The sequence below is a fragment of the Pelobates fuscus genome, chromosome 10, assembly GCF_036172605.1.
Source record: "Pelobates fuscus isolate aPelFus1 chromosome 10, aPelFus1.pri, whole genome shotgun sequence".
In the NCBI taxonomy this organism is placed as follows: domain Eukaryota; kingdom Metazoa; phylum Chordata; class Amphibia; order Anura; family Pelobatidae; genus Pelobates; species Pelobates fuscus.
In genome coordinates, this window is record NC_086326.1 from 55,168,376 (window position 1) to 55,189,663 (window position 21,288).

Here is a 21,288-nt window from a genome sequence, read left to right on the forward strand (position 1 = left end):
GACATAGAAGTGCAAAATTAACTTTTTCATTGGCACAGACAAGTTAAACTGCAGTGTATCTGCAAAATATTTCCAAGCCAATGTACTCACACTAATTATTGGCTTGTGTAACGTTAGCATGACTGAGTTAGATATATATATATATATATATATATATATATATATATATATATACTTTATTTTTGTGAGCCCCCATTATATTGTGTGAGTGCTGTCACGGTAAATTCCGGGTGTAGATATGTAACTGGCAGGTTATTATGATCTATGAAAGGTTCCTTTATTACTCACTAGGAAAACATTGGCAATCCATTTGAAAAACATCATCGCAGGATGTATTTTTCCAGCATGTTTTAACAGGGCCTTTCATGCATATCAGCAATTCCTCTTGTAGTATGTTAGTCTGGGTATGGCTAACTGAATCTCAGTGGGGACTTGTTCAAATCACCCCCCTCCCTCTCCTGCAATGTCCTAATTTCCTTGCTCGTGTACTGCCTAGTCAAAGTGTGTCCTGCATCAACCTCTCCTCCCAGAATGCCCACTGTTCCAGATGCACATGTCCAGTATGTCTCCGGTTTACTTGAAGGGATGATATTGTGTACTATTGATTACACAAATAAGAGAGCGTGGTGGTTATTTATTGCCTTCTAACCTATAAAAAATACCGGTCTATAAATTAAGGTCCAGTGTCATTCCTTAATTTTATGAGAATCTGGCCCCAAAGATCCTGTGCCAGCATGGCATGTCCTCATTTATCGTCAGTAATTGTATGTAGTACAGCTGTCACTAAATGAGTGAAATATCAATATGATGTTATCACAGAGAAGTCCTGTATCAGCCGTGGTTCATATTTATATACACACACAGTTAATGGACTAGACTCATTCTGAGATAGCTGCCTTCAAATCATTATCATATATAGCTAGCAATAAATATACCTATATCACTCATCCCAAAGCTTTGTTTGTCACCAAAGATCTCTAAAGTATCAAAGGTAAGTCATCGTTGATTAAAATGTCCTTTGTACTCCTAGACTAGTAAGAACTGAATTGAAAAGGCTCAGGTCTCAATAGATCCTGCGTATTCTTCCCTAGTCTGTATGGGAGGGTTTAATACATGATCCCCTATGCATCAAAAAAAATTATTAATCTCAGCTCTGTTCTTCAAATCGGGTCACGTGAATGTATGTGCAACTGCTTAGCTCTGGAGAAAATTTAATTTTTAACTCAAGGACTAATCATTACTCCATAAAATGGTGACTTTGTAGGAAATATTCCCTAAAACTTTAGTTCTGCTAGTTTGTTTTTTGTGTTCAGTGAGGTTGAGGGACAGTCACTGGTAACACGAAAAAAAAATGGATATTAAAACATTCGGATATCACAGTAAAATGATTTTAATATGGTGTACTATGTGATGTCAGGGCTGTTTTTGACTAGTCTGTTCCTGACTTCTGGCAAATATTAATCCAAACAGAACTGTAAAGGTGGCCGATCCATGCCAAACATCTTGGATGACATAATCGCCTCCGTGGTTGAAAATAAGATTCCCGCAGCAAGGCCGCCCAAACCAAATGTAAAATCCGAGCCAAAAGAGGAAATTACAGAGAGCCGCAAGCCATTTTTGGAGGAGTGTGTCAGAATGTACAATGATATTCCCCATTCTTGGATCTGCGATCGGCACATTCTATGGTTAAAAGATCACAAACACAGCAGTAACTGGAAGCTCTTCAGAGAATACTGGAAACAGGGAAAGGTTAGTAGCCATGTATCTCTGACTATTCTAACACGGGAAATGATTGACTTTGCTTTATTGTGATTTCACTTTTACTGTTTTGTCTTTTCTTACTATAAAAAGGAACCCCATCTTATCATAATATTATGGCATTTAAATGACCAGGTGACCTGCCGAATAGAGCCCCGAAGCTTTAGAAGTTAGTAAAAACATTCTGAAAGCATGATGTTACGGAGCCTGTGTTCACAAATGAGATATTTAGAGAAGGGCACGGTTGGGCTGTTTCTGTATTAAGTGTGCTTAATTACACTATAGTCAATGGCTGATTTGGTACTTTTCACTACCACCAGCTATTCTACTGAAATGTGACTCTGATTATCCACTGCTGTACGCTCATAACATAAGCTCAATTAAGTTATGGTGGCAGCAGTGTTGGGTGTCATCTTGCCTTTAGGGGTTAAGGAGTTTTGCAACAATTCGACCCCTAAGCGTTGACTTATTCTTTGATCTCCTAGTCTGGGGATACCTAGTGCTTTTACCCTATCTGTGCTGTACCACTTAGACAAAACAAAATCTGGAAAATGGTCACCAGAGACTATTAGCTACATACCCACTACACCAAGTTAAGCTGTAGTATTTAGAGTATCCCTTTAAGTCTGAATGTTAGGAGTACAATTGGCGATTGCAACAGCAATTGGACTGGCTTATTGAGTTATTTTTAAAGACTGTATTTTTAGTAGGCTGATCATTCAAATCTCCATCTCTGATGGATCAATACAAGATTTGATTAAGGCTACAACATGAAAGTGACATGGTTTCGCCCACCATAAATCAAGTTGTGCTGAGTAAGACATCTTAAAAGATACACGAGGGAGTGATTTACCACTATTGTTTAAAAATTGCAATTAAAGAGAGAAACTGTAATTCAGAATCTCTGCCTATTCATGCAAAACTGAAGAACAAGATTATATATATATCACTATTTTCATGATGGAATGGATATTTAAATAAGACTTCAGATTTCACTACACCTTTTCCATGCAAAAGAGTGCCACCTCATCTGCACTATTTGCTGTAACTTGTCCAGGGATCAGTAACTGGCTGTTGTTCCGCAGCCATGCTTGGCCCTCCTGCTTTTTTCGGTTGATTCTGTGTATAAACCATGCAGTCTGTATCAGCTGTGTCAGGATACCACTCTATTGAAGCCTGGCAGAAGCAGTCTAGAAGAGCTGATCTGAAAGACAAGTTAAGTAATTTGGGAATTGTTTAGTTAATAGTTATGTGTTTTTTGTTAATTTTCCAGGTCGCTAAATTGTCCATGCGATTTGCAGAGATTGACTTTGTTAGAAAAGGCAAATCAGATTCTTACTTTCCGTTCTTGTACGAATATGGAACGATTATATTATTCTAATATTTTTTGGCTCACAGAAGTATTGCATTTTTATAACAGATATGCAGGAGCTTATGCCAAGATCCCATATGGTATTGTCAAAAGTTACAAAATCTTAGGCAGGCCTTCAATGTGCCCAATGCATGTACACTTCACAGCAGTAAAACTTATCAAGGACTTATCTCAAAGGCTAGTGCTCATACCAATCATTTATAGCTCCTATTTTTTATTTTATTGGCGGATTTCATTAAATAAAAATATGTGCCTTTACTATGGTTTATATCTTTATCATACTGTGTGTGTCATACAGGAGTAACCAAATAAACTGTGGTAAATATGTCCGTTAATAAGCCAAGGGATCTTGATTTAGAAAAGTAAATAGAATTTCAGCATATTTGTTTTATTTCAATACAGGGCTTAAATAGCTGTCCTAAAGGAGTACATTTGTTAGCTTTCAGACTCTGATTATTCATTGGCAGTACCATGGGTAATTGTACAAATATTAAAAAGGTAGAACAAAAGAATTACAAATCTGCTTGATTTATATCATGAAAGAGGGGTGGAGTTTGAGATTGTCTCGGCACCAGCACTACTACATACAACCCACCTGTAGTGGTTTGCACTCAAACAGGCACTAGAGAGGCACTTCATAGAGATACATTGAGTCAGTGCATCTTGATTCTGATTGGCACAACGATTGCTGCGCTTGCACACTCACCCCCTCCTATGGGTATGTAATGGATTGGGTGAGATCATCAGTAGTGATGATCTCAGCCAACGAAGGAGTGCCAAGTGGGCAGGGAGCGGTAGGACTCTGGTATTGGGAGTACATGTTTGTATTTATCTTCACGTAATACTCTAGCGTTGGGAATGGGGGTTTATGCAGTTGATGGAATATTTGTAGAATTTGAGAACTAAACTAACAAAAATATTTATGTGTTATTTTCTTGTAGCTCAGAAGTGGAACATCCCTAAAGTTCTACTTGCCTAGTAGCCAAAGTTTATTTTCTGTTAGGATTTAGCAAAGCCACTGGAAAACAAATTCTCAGTCTGATTAATTGCTCTTCCTTTCCCGTAACATAGAATTTCTTTTCCAGTATTAATATATCTTCAACCTGACTATCACATGATCAATTTATAAAAAAAAAAAACAAGAACACTTCTGAAGTGTACTGGTGATTCAATCGGAGAATATATCATCGAAAACTATTAGTCATCTTTCGTTTCAGAAGGCGTCTTAATTATTAAGTAATCTGCTCTTCGTGTAGGCAATAACCAATTTGCATAAAATAATATTTTTGGCATTTGCAATTGTCATTGCACTTGTACTACCTCTTACTCACTGATGATAGCGCCTGATATTATGTAAGTGCACTTGTATTCGCCATATTCAGCATGGATATTCCAGTAAGGCACATGATTTAATGTGGGTTATAAAGATGCATTTGTCATACTACCCTTGCATTTTGCTTGTGAGAATTTAAATAATATGAATATTCTGAAATTAAAGAATTTTATTTACTTTTCTTAATAGAGATCCATGGGCTTAACAAACATTATTTACCACAGTTCACTTGGCTACTTCTGTATGGAGTGTGCACTATATAGTTATCACACTCACACACTCACTGTCTCTCTATGCAAAAATATGTTATATGCAGTAAAAGGATCGAAAGGCACATTATGGATTAAACTTATAATTTGTAGACTAAATATTAGATTTAATAGAAATAAAGTGTTAATTTTTACAATCTACTCGGGATGTATTGACATTGTGTTGACCTTTAGCATAAACATAGAAAAGTTGTTATGTTTAAGTGTTATATGTAAGCAGCCATGGCATATTTTAGACTATTTTTCAGGCAACAAATCTAGTAATGGCAAAGGGTTAAAATATGTTGTTGATAGAGACACACTAATGAACATAGCCGCTCCACTTCAGGGTCGTGGTTATTTTGCCTAAAAGCTCTGGGCACTGTCCACTGTACGTCAAACAATTTAGTATTGGTTTCACACACACACAAAAAACGGGCTCTCTGTGGGTAATGTGGAAGAGTTCATTCCATATAATCAATGTGGACTCCTAGTGCCTTGGACAGTCCTAATTTTTGTGAAACCGCTATTCAACAATTTGACATAATGTGAAAATGTCAGCAAGATCAATTCATTTCCAAAACATAAATGTTTATTGTATTTTTTATTTTATTTTTTTATGTAGCGCTGTACAATGGGATGAATGTCTTTCTTTTTATTATGTGCTGACTTTCGGGTTTTGTTACTTTGCAGACCATTCTTGTATCTGGGACACAGAAAAGAATGAACGTCAATCTTTGGAGATCAGAGGCAATAAGTCATGAGTTTGGGGATCATCAAGGAGATCTACTTAACTGCAAAGAAGGCATTGTGTCAAGCGGCAATGTCAAGGATTTCTGGGATGGTTTTGAGGATGTCTCAAGTAAGAGTTCTAATTTACTCTTGGTTTTACATGTGTACAGATTAGATATGATATGTGATTATTCACTGAACCTGGGAATCCTGGGAATTGACTAGAGAATAGCAAATTCTAGACCAAAATACCTGAATTGGAAAAGTTCTCCAAGTATGTGTTCTTTCAATATATGTTATTATGGCTTTGTAGTTTACAAGTATGATGCCAAGAGACACTCGAACCATAATCCAATTTAGTACCACTACGTGCAAACCTGAAAAGGCATTAGGAAATATGTACATGTGTAAAATGTAATAAAATAGAGCCCTCATTGTTTAACTAAATATGTAACTGATTTCTGTTACCTCAATTTACAGAACGACAAAAATTGAGAAATGGGGAGACCATCCTGTTGAAGATGAAAGACCAGCCGTCTGGGGAAGACTTTAAGAACATGATGCCTGCAAGGTACCAGAATCCACCCGCAATGTTTACTTCTTTTAATAATAGAAAACAACCTTGATAGAGATTGGCCTGCTCCCATGTACTCATTACTCCCTGGGAGTTAAGACTTGCCTTGTAAAACTGTACCCTACCATCATCTGTTAGCGATGCCTATAATTTGCTGTTGACAAGTTGGACAAAGTTGTTTTTAGATTGGAATGGAGTGCAGTACATACTTAGAATGGATCATTCATACTGGTCTGTTTTGAAGAATGAAGTAACTTGCCAGTTTCCATATTTTTATTTATAAAACCATTCTCCAATCAAGAAATGCAAATTCTCAATTTCGTTTATCTAATCTGTATATCACAGTGCCTCCTACAGACAAAATGTATAAAAAAAAAAATACAATAACTGTTCTGTAAAACAAAGGTAGTTTGTCCCTGTTCTTATTGTCAGATGTTTGTGCACCCAATGTTATGGATTTGGCAGTTTAACTCTAAACTGTCATCCACAAAATGTGCAAAGATTGAACAATGTAATTTTCTATGGAAAGTATAGTCTTCCTTTGGAAAGTGACATCCTACATTGAACGACACACAGGTATTTTGTAATACCATCCGGTACAAACAAGTATTTGGAACAAGCTTTCCTCTAAACATCTGCTAGCTAAAAAAATGACATGACGCAAGGTTTGGTATGACTGGTGCTCTTTATAAGAAGGAAAAAAGGACTAAATGCAGTACATAACTGCATTAATTGAACCCACTGCTGCCAAAGAGTTAAAGCTATGTTTGCCTTAACCCAGTGCACAATGTAGCAAAGAGGGAAAAAAAAACAGGAGAAAAGCCCAGGCACAAAGTGGATATACCGATGCACTAGTGCTACCATAAAGTTTAATGCAGGGATTTATACAGGACACATCCCTTTATCAATGTACAGAGCCCAGATTTAAGGTTCTCTTTATAGTATCAAAATTCAGTGTGCACATACTCATTTATACAGTCATTCCGCATTCCAAGTATTTTCTGTCTTTATTACACCATGTATGTCCAGCTTACATTTTTTTATTTTTAAATAAATGTGTGGCTTTCAGCTATAGCACGTTAAAATATTGCTAAATATGGGGATTTGTTAAATAGTTGGTATTGATTTAGCCATGTAATCGTTATGGCATTATTATCCTGTCCGTGTGCTGTACTTGTTATGGTCTTTGGAGTAGCCCTTTAACCCGTTAAGGACACATGACTGATATATTCCATCATGATTCCCTTTTATTCCAGAAGTTGTGTCCTTAAGGGTTAAAAGGTACCAAAACAACCTTAACTTAATGAAGCAGTTTTGATATATAGATCATGCCCTGACAGTCTTACTGCTGAATTCTGTCATTTAGGAGTTAAATCACTTTGTTTATGCAGCCAAAGGCACACCTCCCTACATGTGAATTACACAGCCTTCTTAACCACTTCCTGTATAGATAGATCTAATGTTTAAACTTTGTTTATTGCACATACTGTTTAATTTAGAATTTTGTATCTCCTGCTCGGTTTATAGCCTTTTAGACCCTAGAGAAGACTCCTGTTTATTTTCAAAGTTCAATTTACAAAGCAGGAGATACAAACTTCTGAAGTAAGTTAACATCCGATTGAAAATGTAACAGTTGTTTTCCTACAGGATGAGTCTAGGGCTTCATGTTCAGAAACAAATGTAATTCTCTGCCATTTTTAACATCTAAACGGCAGAGAATTAAGCAGTGAGACTGCAGCGGAATGATCTATACTCCAAAACAACTTTACTAAGCTAAGGTTGTTTTGATGCCTATTAACCCCTTAAGGACCAAACTTCTGGAATAAAAGGGAATCATGACATGTCACACATGTCATGTGTCCTCAAGGGGTTAAGTGATTGATGCCGGCTCTGAACATCTGTTTAATGTGTAACCCAACTTCAGTCTGCAACCATATCCGTTTCTTGCTTTTACCCACCTGCTCCTACAACGCATTAATTGAAGACTGTTCCCATGCGAAAAGTTTTGCTCCTGTACTATTAATAAAACATTGCACGTTCAACTCCCTGCGGGTTCTGATTACTCAGCATAATTAAATACTAATAGTTGTAAAATAATTGAGATATGATTAATCTGTAGTCGAATCCTTCACAAATCTACTCTTAGCCCCTTGACATACACCTTTCAGTCCCTGTGCTCCCAAATTAAAAAAGATTGATTTGTAATATATTTATAGTATTATTTTCTTTTTGTTTTTTTTATGGTTATCAGACATGAAGATTTCTTTAAACTGCTCCCAGTTCCTGAATACTGCAATCCCGATGGAAAATTCAACCTTGCATCACATATGCCATCATTTTTTGTTCGGCCAGATTTGGGACCAAGGATGTGCAGTGCATATGGTGAGTGATTTGTTTTTAACTAAAATGTATTTTCCCTATTTACAAATTAGTTAGCCCATTCTACAGAGGCCATATCAGATAAGTAATGGGGGATAGTGATATCTTTGACATACATATGTGATCTTGCATTATTTGCACTTTCTATAAGCTGATGTTTAGCCATCTCTGATGACAGGTGCTTTTATTGTCTAAGTGATGATACAGAAGATATTGCTGTATGATTTTAATTGTATTTTCCTGTCTGCAGAATACGTTGCACCACTTGTTAATTAGGTATTTATAATGTTGTGAAAGAAATATTGGAGTCTTCTGTGATGAGGAAAATCATTATTGGATTCAGGAGATTTTTGGTTTGGATTCTTTGTAGTCTGATCAAACAGTCAACAGGTCCTGTTACTTGCTGGTTTGGTTATCTCAGTGGAGCTAAACTCAAGAGGTAGCAGTTACCCAGAGCTCCTGCTTTGCAAAGACTTCTCATTGCACTGTATTGGGAAGTCTAGGCAGGGCTAGAAGGGGAGAGCTTGCAAAGGCAGCAGACAAGAGAACGGCGGGCTTTGAAATGTGTTGTTAGAAACCACTCCAATGAAAAAAATGCATAATTAAATGCATGCAAGTTTCATTTGTGGCATATCGTTTTGATTTATTTTGTATTCGGGTAGTGGTGTGTCCTTTTAACACAAGATGTATGTGATTTTTAAATGGTTCTTAAAAAAGGCGTTTCCCCTTTAACCCCTTAAGGACCAAACTTCTGGAATAAAAGGGAATCATGACATGTCACACATGTCATGTGTCCTTAAGGGGTTAAAGACCATTGCTAACACATATAGTGGTTAATTCTGGTTGCTAAAAGCTAAAAGTACTTTCTGTTGAGTTGCTGAGAGCATACACCGGTTATGGCGGGCTCTTTTTGAACTATTGTAGTGAGGGGACTGTAATGAAGCAGACAATGCGTGTATATATATAGCTTTCTCTCATACACATGTTTTCATGGGCTGGTAACTTTACATTAAACTATAAAGATTGCCAACCCATGCTGTAAGAATGATCATGGAACATTCCGTATTCCTGAGTGTAGAAGTCAAAACCTTCTTTATTTGAACTGTGCTGATGCTTGGATGCTAAGCTGATAGTGGAGTAAATCGAAGTCAGATCTTCCTTTATTTTAGCGGATTGCAGCTTACTTTGTAAACATGTCGTCATCCACTAGAAATTCTTTGGCTTTTTCAGTCTTAACTTTTTTTCAAAATTCTGTTTCTGATGGGAAGGGGGCCATGGGTTAGGCTGTAAAAGTAGTGATTTATGGGAAACATTGAGGAGACAGGTCTGACCAGTTAAATCTTACATGGAGGGCATAGTACAGATGTTTTTAGTTACAGCAAGCTTTAACTCACATAATTTGGATATAGAACACGGGCTATCTATTGATCTGTCAATAGGAATTATTGTACACAGTTATGGGTTTTTTCAGACTATTTGTCTCATTTCTCTAACAAAAGGCTTCACAAAATGTCTCACTAGCTAGAAAAGCAGCCCACAATGTGTGAGTTAGGCAGATTTTTCATTAAAGGGACACTCCACTGCCCAAATCCGAATAAAACAGTGGTCATTGTTTAGTAGAGCTATCAATGAAAATATGCATGTGTTTAATCACAGTGTCCAAACAATAAGTGCAAAAATACAAATTGGTGCTAAACAATAGGTGCGTCCACACCCCACTGTGACACCAGTCGCCTAATCTGACCAGGAAAACAATAGGCAAAGAATGCATATAGTGGGAGACGAAAGACACTCACACAGTGACTGAGTGAATGAATACCCTATATAAGTTCTTCTCAAGTGTTGCTGAAAAAGAGGGTAGTATAACTTGACTAATATAGAAAGTATTTCCCACTGAGCCGGTGTTCCGCTGGCTCAGGTAAATCCGCATAGAAGTGGTAAAGGAAATCTTTAGATGGGCTCCTGTAGTTAAATTCTCCACAACATAAAATGGAGAACATGTTGAAAATCCAACTACAGGAGCCCATCTAAAGATCAACGTTACCACTTCTATGCAGTCAAATGTGAGTGGGAAATATTTGCATTTGCACTTTCTATATTAGTCAAGCTGTACAACCCCATGTTAGTAATTGTCTCTTTCAGCAACACTTGAGAACGTATGTGTAGGTTATTTATTTATTACTATGTGTTTTATCATCTCTCCCCTCCCTCACCCCCCGGGGTAAATGTTAAAACAAAAGTTCAAATTGCCAAACTAGAAACTGGCCTTACTTTGAAATTCACTATGAATAAAAAAAAAAAAAAAATAACTCCCATTCCCCCCCCCACACACACACACACACATATTTTGGTAGATATAACAACATAAAAACATGCATCCGACAGTTCTCATCTGCTGCCTCTGCAAGCCCGCCCCTTTTCCCCCCAGCTCAGACTTTGTGTCTGTCCAATCACAGACTTACCTTAAACAAGCAATGCATTTCAGATATCACATTTTGCCTGTTATCCATTTTTCCCCCCAATAACGGACTTTGTTATATTACAGGAGTGATTGCTACAAAAGATCAAGACACCGGGACAACAAATCTTCACATTGAAGTATCCGATCTAGTAAATATCCTTGTTTATGTTGGTGCAGCAAAAGGAAATGGTGTACCCTCTAAATCAGGTACTTAAATTAACATTTTAATTGCATGTCCTCTGTAGTACATAGAGTTCCTGTCACTGTCCCGATTACATCAATCACCTCCTTCTCTCAGGCAGACTTGTGTCACCTTCAGCACGGCAAATAATTCAATAAGTCATTGTGAGTGACAGAGGCACTACTTTCAGTATGTGAAATCCTAGGTATTTGAGATATTCCCAAAATCAGGACAAAAAGATGAAATCTAGTTTTTATAAAAAAAAAAAAAAGTAAATGTTTTTTCTAGTTATCCACAAAATTGTACTATAAAAAAAAAAAAAAAAAAAAAAAAAAGTTTGTGCACTTAAGTACAAGAGAAAAATTACATGTGTTTAACTTTGCAAAATAGTCCCTGCTTAGAGATGGTATATAAAATAGGTAAATCATAGCAATATAGAAGCTAACACAGTCCCAAGGATGTCACATCCCCAAGGTGATCGTCATAACAAAGATAAAATCAATAGCTTGCACCAATCATTATTACATCTTAAAATCCACACCACAGAATATCCAAAGGAAAGAAAATGGATGTTAAATAGTCACTAATAATTGTACAAATAATGCACACAAAAAAAAACTCTAAATCCACTAGGTGGCACTCTAGCACCATGCAATAAAGCAATCTATATTGAGTAAAATTTACAAATGTTACTGGAAATAACAAAAACATGTTCTGCAATACACTATATATGACAGATGCACTTCCCACAAACACAAGAATGAATAAAGATGGGATAAAAACAAGTGAAACTGAAAAAACTCCCCATTATGATTGGTTCACGCTATTGTTTCATCTCTGCAAAGACGTCTTATATATTATTATCATGTTTTTTAAAAAAATAAATAAACATGTGTACAACACAATTTAACATCTAGACTGAGCCAAGTTGCAAAAAAAAAAAAAAAACTATTGTTTATATTAAAGGAAGACTATAGTCACCTAAATTACTTTAGCTAAATAAAGTTGTTTTAGTGTATAGATCATTCCCCTGCAATTTCACTGCTCAATTCACTGTCATTTAGGAGTTAAATCACTTTGTTTCTGTTTATGCAGCCCTAGGCACACCTCCCCTGGCTATGATTGACAGAGCCTGCATGAAAAAAAAACTGGTTTCACTTTCAAACAGATGTCATTTACCTTAAATAATGTTATCTCAATCTCTAAATTGAACTTTAATCACATACAGGAGGCTCTTGCATGGTCTAGCAAGCTATTAACATAGCAGGGGATAAGACAATCTTATTTAAACAGAACTTGCAATAAAAGCCTAAATAGGGCTCTCTTTACAGGAAGTGTTTATGGAAAGCTATGCAAGTCACATGCAGGGAGGTGTGACTAGGGTTTATAAACAAAGGGATTTAACTCCTAAATGGCAGAGGATTGAGCAGTGATACTGCAGGGGCATGTTCTATACACCAAAACTGCTTCATTAAGCTAAAGTTGTTCAGGTGACTATAGTGTCCCTTTAACAGATAATACATTTGTAGCTCTGAAGACAATGTGACAAAAGGCGTAGGAAAAGCTTCAATCCATTCAGAAAGAATTTAGTTCTCAATTTTCGTGAATATTTAAACTCCCAGTAGTTTCATTACTAAAGCAGATATGCCCCAGGCCCGTTCTGTTGAAGGAAACAATTAGCACAATTTTATACTATATTCACAAACATTTAAACATGAGTGCCTTATTCCTCCTAATGTCCCTCTAACTACAAAGGATCCATTAAATCTCCCGTTGGACATGGTGTCTGGCAGTGCCAGTATTAGTGTCTTTAAAAATGAGTATAAACGTGTACATTGGTTGGTTGTTTAAATATTTGTTCATGTTCCAATTGTGAATTGTTCTTCCATATTTCACCTTTCTTGTACTTTATTCATGAACAAACTCTCCTTTTTAGGGGTTTTAAAAAAATTTGAAGAAGAAGACTTAGACGAATGTTTAAGAAAAAGATTGAAGGATTCCAGCGAAGTTCCTGGTTCTTTGTGGCATGTTTATGAGCAGAAAGATGCCGACAAAATAAGGGAATTTCTGCATAAGGTAAATTTGATAAAAGTCGAGGCTGTATCTGTTCAAATCCTATATTACAGACTCTTAAATATGATCTTGTTTGAGCAGGATCATAACATTATAGTCATTGAATATTGACGGTGCTTTCTAAATAAAAATGGGTAGGTCTGCTGAAAGATTCTTTTTGGTAAAATGGAAGTGGGGGTTTAAACCTGGAGGGGTTACCCTTCACCACAAACTGAACACTAAATATAGCATCCTGATGTGGAATGAACTAGTGCCAAATAGTACATTAATTGGAATGGAACATTCCACTTTGATATAGAAACTTTTAACACTGGTTTGTTATGAAGGATGGATTTGGTCTTTATCAATTAACCCCTTAACGACGGACGCGGTCCGTCACTCAGGGGAAACCCTTAACGACGACGTCCGTCACGCGGTAAAATTAACCCCAGATCACCGCAATCGCAGGGTTAATGGTGCTCCGGTCTGCCTCTGTATTAGAGGCAGACCGGGAGCACCGGATCGGGCCGTCCCAGCACATGTGCCCGCTCTGACAGCATGTCAGCGTGAGCACATGTGCTGTGTATACTCACCTTCCGCCTCCCTGCACTTCCGGGTTCACTGTGAAGTGCAGGGAGACTGATCTTCACTGATCCTGCCCCCTGTGTAAAAAAATAAAGTTTATTTAAAATCCCACCCCCCTTTACCATTTTAATAAAAAATGAATCCCTTCCCTGCCAATTGATCACTGACTACAGTGATCAATTGGCAGGGATTACATTTTAATATGATCTGATTTTTTTTTTTTTTTTTTAACCCCTGAGGGTTAATTCTTTTTTTTTTTTTTTTTTTTTTTTTTTTTAACCCTCAGGAGTTAAATCTATTTTATTAATTAATTTAAGTATTTTAAAATAATATATTTAACTAGCTGGGGAGGGTGGAAGTTAGTGGGGAATTGGGGGATTTGGTGTTAGGCTAACTAGGGGTTAACGTTAAAAGTTTTAAAATAAGGTTTAAAAAGTTTAAAATTAAGTTAAGAAAGTTTTAATAACGTTTAAGTAAAAAACAAAAAAAAAAAACCCTTTACCCAGTCCAAATAGAAATTAACCCCTTCCCTGCCAGTCGATCACTGCCTACAGTGATCAAAACACAGATCACAGTATTATACTGTGATCTAATTTTTTTTAACCCCTGACGATTAACTTTTTTTTTTTTTTTTTAATCCTCTGGTTCAATTTATTTAATTAACTAATTTAAATATTGTATAATTAAATATTTTTTTCTAGCTGGGGTGGGTGGGAGTTATGGGGAATTTACGGTTAGTGCTGCTTACTGCTAGTTAGGGGTTAACGGTAAAAAAAAAAGCTTAGAAAAATGTTAAATCTGTAAAAAAAAACGTTTTAAGAAAGTTTAGGAAAGTTTAAAAAAAAATTAATAAGCAAAACAAAAGTTTAAAAAATAGTTTTGAAAAGTAAAAAAATTGCACTTAAAAACGCTCATTACCACTACACCTAGAACAAACTAGAGAAAAAATGATCCCACGCCAACGATTCAAAATATGCCTTTTGAATTACCCCAGGGTGTATTCTTTAATAAATAGTATGTGTTTGTGGGGAAGTTTCAATAACCAACCATCTAAACTACTCCAAATTGGAATATGGACACAGCGTAAAACTTCAAAGTTAGAAAAAAACTGAATGGCTGCGTCTCAAATGTGCCCCTTCAACATCCACATATACCTGGCAAAGGTACATACGGGGGTATTGCTGTACTCAGACCACATAGCTGAGTAACATATGAAGTATTATACAGTCGTAGCACACATAAGGTTTGCAAAATATACTGTGCAAACTCACTTCGTGTGTCAAAAAGGCAGAAAAAACGCTTATTACCACTACACCTGGTACAAGCTAGCGGAAAAATGATCCCACGCTAAGGTTCAAAATATGCCTTTTGAAATACCCTGGGGTGTCTACTTTAAGAAATGGTATGACTTTATGTGGTATTTGGATCATACAGCCTGGTAAAATACTCTAAAATGGGACATGGGCACAGCGTAAAAATTTAAAGTTTGAAAAAAAACTGGAATGGCTGTGTCCCAAATGTGCCCCTCCAATGTCCACATATACCTGGCAAAGGAACATACGGGGGTATTTTTGTACTCAGCTGACATAGCTGAGCAACATATAGAGTATTATACAGTGGTAGTACACATAAGGTTTGCAAACTCACTTTGTGTGTCAAAAAGGCAGAAAACGCTTATTACCACTACACTTGGTACAAGCTAGCGGAAAAATGATCCCACTACTTTAAGAAATGGTAGGCCTTTGTGGGGTAGTTTGAATTTAAAACCTGTGAAGATGCTTGGAAATTGCACATAGGCCCAGCGTCAAAATTCAAAGTTCTGTAAGAACTGATATGGATTGGTCTCCTATATGGCACTGTAGCTTCACAAAATAGTGCCAAAGACATTCATTGGGGATGTCTTTTTACTCAGAAGACTTAGCTGAGCATAATTTGGTTTTTTTTTAACTTAGTGGCACATATGAAATATACAAAATGCCCAGCAAAAATGCAATCCATATGTAAAAAATGCACAAAATTATTTTTTACCACATACTTTGGCATATATTGGTAAAAAAAAAAAAAAATGGGGGCATGTTAAGGCACAATATGCCCCTTATGAGATACCCTGGAGTGTCTACTTTTACAAATGGTAGGCCTTTGTGGGGTTTTTTTGAACAGTCAAACTACTATAATACCCCAAATGGAAGCATAGGCTCATTAAATCAGTTTCTCAAAATTCGACTGTGAATACTGAAAAGGACAGGTCTCCTATATGGCACTGTAGCTTCACAAAATAGTGCCAAAGACATACAATGGGGGTGTCCTTTTACTCAGCAGATGTAACTGAACACAAAATAAAACTTTGTACAGGAATAGCACACACCAACTTTACAAAATACACATGAGAAGTTCTTTGTTAAAATTGTGTTTTTTGGCACACAAACTTATACTTCATTATTTAGCAGAGATTGGTGGTGAAATGGCTACGTAGAAAGTGTCAAAACAACCTTAGGTAAATAGCCTGTGATGTCTACTTTATATAAATATATACTTTTGTGTGGCAATTTTGTTTTCTTTTATGGCTATTAAGCGTACAAGACAAACATACCAAATTCTAAAATCGCTCCACATTAAAAGTTTATTTTACTCCTTGTGCTTTGTGACCTGTAACTACCAAAAAAAACTGAAAATCCCAGACACATTATATATTCTCTAAATCAGAACTAAATGAATTTATTTTTTAATTACTTTCCTTAACCTGCACTAACTGTGCACACATTATTGCAAAAACTGTAAAAAAAAAAAAAAAAAGTTGTTGCATTTTTCTGTATTTTCTTTATAATAAATAAGCATTTATATATATATATATGTTACATCAAATTAAAGCCCTTTCTGTACTTTAAAAAAATGGTATATAACATGCGTCGGTGCAATAAATTAGTCAAATGCAAATTGCAACGCAAACAGCAATAAATGCAAAAAATGCAGTTGTCACTAAGTGAAAGACAAGCTTCCGAAGCTCTGTCCTTAAGGGGTTAAACAGAACGCTGTGCAGTCAGTGGTGACTGCAGGGTTGTATTTTGAGTTTTATTCCTGTTAGCTTTGATTTTGCCCTGTGTAGAGATTTTGAAAGCTGTCTTTTGTTGATATTAATAAATAAAATAGTTGTCATTATTACACTACATCTAATACAATCCTCTACAACCTCATTTTATTTCAGGCTGCAAAAGAGCAATGTTTAGAAATCCTCCCTGATCATGACCCAATCCGTGACCAGAACTGGTACCTGAATAAAAAGCTCAGGCAAAGTCTGTTGGAGGATTATGATGTGAAAAGCTATACTTTAGTCCAGTTCCTTGGAGATGCCATCATATTGCCAGCCGGAGCAATCTATCAGGTAAAGCATTGCATGCCAATAAGATGTACTGATACATGGTCAATCTGTTACACTTGAAGCAGACTTTCTCCAATGTGATTTTATTTATTTTTTTCATTTAAAAAAAAAGTTATTTTATTTGACAAGCATTTCTTTTTTGAAGACTGTTATCATTGAGTGTGTGGTGTATAGTCTCTAGCATCACAGGTATTTGCTATGTAGTTTGGGGGCTTTATGTAACAACTGGTAAAAAAAAAAAAAAAACTCATCACTGTATATAATATTTATCAACTTATCATATTAAAGGTTTATTCTAATGTTTGAAATAAAGGAAGTTACCACATTCTTGCCGCAGCTCTTTCTTCTCAAACTGAGATTATCACATCAATCATGTCCAGTCCAATTCACTGCTTTCCATAGGAAAGGATTTAAGACTAAAAGCAATTGCTTTTCTGAGAGAATTGTGGCCTTCAGTTGTGAATTGGCATTATAGCTTTTTAGGGTACCGGCTCCCCAATCAGAGCACATGAAAAGCGTGAGATTCATAGTTTCCTGTGGGAAAGCATTGGGAGACTAGTGTGCGTGCATGCATGCGCAGCAAAATGCTCTACTGCTGCAGTCAGATGGTCTCTGCGACCATCTGAAAGAAATCGATTTTTACTCTGCTGTTTGGATAGAAGCACCTCAAGAGGCATTTAAACCCTGCACTGTAAATATTACCGTTCTAGCGAAACGGCAGTGTTTGCAATTGCAGACGTAACACTACAGTGACATGGCACCCAGACCTCTTCATTGAGATTCAGAGGGCTGGGTGCCTATAGCATCATTATAACTCTTAAAGCACGCTGATATGCGTTAGATGAGTGAATGGTTTTTTTATATGGATCTTATTTGACAAATAAAACCTGCCATTTTATATAATTACTCTGCAGCATTCTAATTGGGTTTTCACCTATCTTCCCAACAGGTGCAAAATTTTCACAGCTGTGTCCAAGTGACTCAAGACTTTGTGTCCCCGGAACATCTTGTTCAGTCGTTTCATTTAACACAAGAGCTGAGGCATTCTAAAGAGGAAATAAATTATGATGATAAATTGCAGGTAAGGAATGACCGAGACACATTGTTCCTCAGTTCTCCTAAAGCAGACTCATTGGCCATTTCCAATAATCAATTACTTTGAGTGATAAAGGAGACACGTTGCAAAGAGGAACACATTGAAATATCCCTTCAATGTTATTCCCCATTGGAACAAGAACTTTACTTTTTTTTTTTCCTCCTTTTTCTTTTATGATTGTTTTTACTTCTACAAAAAGAAAAAGGCGTTTTTTTTCTCAACCAAGCCATTAAATGAATTCCTCCCATGTAAAATTGCACATCTGTATGTAATTATTTTAGATATTTTGACCGTCGGCATACATTTCTTTAGTCTGCATTGTGCCAAGACAGTGAAGAGTCCCATGCACAATCTGTTTAACCCTTTCTCATCGTGTCACATAGTCACTCTTTTGGTACAATTTACATATCTGTAAATTAGACCCAATATATAAAATGGTATCATTGTTCACTATACTGGGTATCCAACTAGGAGGAGGAGACATGGGGACAAATAGTCTTATAATCCCCTGCCGAGATGAAAAGTGCATACCAGACTTCAAGCATGGTATATTCTTCATAATAGGCTGTATTTTAGTCCCCTCATCTAAAGAACACTAACCGTTAATCACTGTATGAACTGTCGAGAATTCAAATTGACACCAAGATAGCAAAACAGGCAAATATAGCAGACTTCATTTTTTGCTCAGTCGGTTAATCTGGCCTTAAAGGGTTACTCCAAGTACCAGGACCACTTCAGTTATTTGAAGTGATTTTGGTGCCTGGAGTCTGTCGGCATCTGCACGTGCCAATATAAACCCCTCTGATCCTGGGTTGGCTAATGACTTTGCCAGAATTCTGAGCTGGCCATTATCAGTTCTGTGCATATTTCTATGCTCTTAGCCAATCTATGAGCAGCAGGATTGGCTTCTGGCTTTTACGGAGACCAGGAGCCCTGAGTGACCCAGGTGAGAGGACAAACCTGTGCAAACTTGGCCAGGGCACTCCTCACAGTTTAATTATTCTCTGAAGGTTTGTATATTATTAACATTCCTATCAGTATTTATTAAACCATCATATCCACACCAACTTTCAATTATCACAAAATAGCATTGCTTTGAAATAATGGCTGGGCATGACATAAATGATGGATTTCACATCACCCTGTTCCTTACTTACTATTAGCCTGCTTCCAAGTTGAGAGTATAGGGCAGGGATAGGCAACCTTCGGCTCTCCAGATGTTGTGGACTACATCCCCCATAATGCTCTTACACACATAATGCTGGCAAAGCATCATGGGAGGTGTAGTCCAAAACATCTGCAGAGCCGAAGGTTGCCTATCCCTGGTATAGGAGTAGTATTTATTAAACACCAAATTATACTGGATTGAGAACAGAATTTATGAATTTTGTCTAAAATAGCTAAATTATGACGCTGGTGGATTTTGTTATGGCATTTTAATTAATGTTAATTAATCTCGGATCATCTGGTCAGTGATAGTGCCTATGATCACAAGGTCTCTGGGCCATTGTATACTTGGTGCATTGGACCGCTGAGGGAGATCTTCGATCTCCCTCATCAACCAATCAAGGTACACCGCATCCTCTGTTTGTGTTGGCCGGGTGCCCTAAGTCAGCCACTTGTTTTACCTTAAGGTGGCACTGGTCCCATTGTCACCCAAAGCCGCCCACACACTCCCTAGTGACACCAGTGATACATCTTTATAGGTTTTATTAATATGAATGTAAGACTCTATATAACCTGTATTTTCTCCCCTTTAATTTTCTTGGCATAGGTTAAAAACATCTTGTACCATTCAGTGAAAGAGATGGTAAGAGCACTAAAAATCCACGAAGAAGAGATGGAAGACATGGACGAAGCCTAAATTTGCTGAACTGGGTTCAAAGTTCTCATACAAGGGAATACCAACACGCTAACTTAAACAAAGCATTGCAAAACATCAGTGCCAAGAAAATCTACTGTACTAGTGTTTTACTTGTTACTGACACCACAGCAGTATAACATTCGCTTTCACAGCTACTGTGATCGACCCTAGCAGAGCTGGGTAGTCCGCCAGCTTTCTGCAGTGCGTTGCCAGTCCGGCCACCTCTGCAATCGGTTAAACATTTACCATTTGAGTGCCGGAGGTCCAAGCATTAGCAGTGCTTGACAGCATCCCGGCATTCAAAAGGGGGGTTTACGCGTCAAGACGTGCTTACAATTGTAAAATAGTGTACATTGAAAAGTTTGTGAAAAAAAAAATGTCAAAAGATTTAAATGTATTTATTTTTTTGAAAAAAATAACAAAAATTTGAAAAGTTCTACGCTATATTGTTGATCAAATGTAAATGTGACTTGTATAGTTTGCTAAAATAATTTGGATATTTTTCACTACATTGAGACAGTAACTGTGAGGGTAAAACAAATCACCAGCTATTGCCTGCATTCGGGAGCATTCATGACATAATCTTAAAGATTACTGCCAAATAACTGTAAACGTTGTATATTCTAAAATAGAACACGGTATTAAAGGACAGACACTTCAATGCTTTGTTGAAGCTTACTCAATGTATAATTAGACATTTACAAAAAAGATGTAATTTATTTGAAACAAGTTGTCTCATTTTGGTAAAATTTATGTGAAACTTTTGAAGCTAAATATTAAACTTAATATGCTATGTAAATATATACATATATACATTCAATGATGTATTTTTTTAAAACATTGGCTTGCTTTAATTTGTTAAAAGGTGCAAGTGTTACACATGCTTTGTACATTAAAAGTTGAAAGGGGTTTTACATTTTCCATTAAAAAGACTTTCTCAAACATCTACTTGTTGCAGATGTGTATGTTATATTATACTGGCAGATTAGGAAATCTACAGGTTTTAGAATTAAAATGGATGGTCTTGGTTCAAACTAAGCCTACAAAATAGGAATTCCTATATAACCAAGACTTGCTGCTTCTGTTAGTAGACTGACCTCTCAGGTCCACTTAGAAAATACATATCTTGTACAGAATTGTACATCTTCAAACAAGCAGTCAGAGTTGGCTATCGCCATCCAATATAATGAATATTAATGCAAATAAATGCATTTTCTTTTTTAATAGATGAATTAACAAGACTATTCATCGAACGGGTGTCTCTATGGCAGTTTCTC

At 36.6% G+C, this 21,288-nt stretch overlaps 1 protein-coding gene across 2 annotated transcripts in view; it reads left to right on the forward strand.

Moving 5' to 3' along the window:
• JMJD1C (jumonji domain containing 1C) overlaps positions 1 to 20,955 on the forward strand; it is a 274,686-nt gene extending 253,731 nt beyond the window's left edge. For both annotated transcript variants that reach the window (XM_063434155.1, XM_063434156.1), the window contains exons 18-26: positions 1,471 to 1,749; positions 5,405 to 5,573; positions 5,924 to 6,014; positions 8,269 to 8,399; positions 10,942 to 11,064; positions 12,975 to 13,114; positions 16,878 to 17,054; positions 18,001 to 18,132; positions 19,922 to 20,955. In XM_063434155.1, coding sequence (XP_063290225.1) covers positions 1,471 to 1,749; positions 5,405 to 5,573; positions 5,924 to 6,014; positions 8,269 to 8,399; positions 10,942 to 11,064; positions 12,975 to 13,114; positions 16,878 to 17,054; positions 18,001 to 18,132; positions 19,922 to 20,011 — 1,332 coding nt within the window. In that variant the 3' untranslated portion in view covers positions 20,012 to 20,955. The remainder of the gene's footprint in view (positions 1 to 1,470; positions 1,750 to 5,404; positions 5,574 to 5,923; positions 6,015 to 8,268; positions 8,400 to 10,941; positions 11,065 to 12,974; positions 13,115 to 16,877; positions 17,055 to 18,000; positions 18,133 to 19,921) is intronic.
• The last annotated feature ends 333 nt before the right edge of the window (positions 20,956 to 21,288 follow it).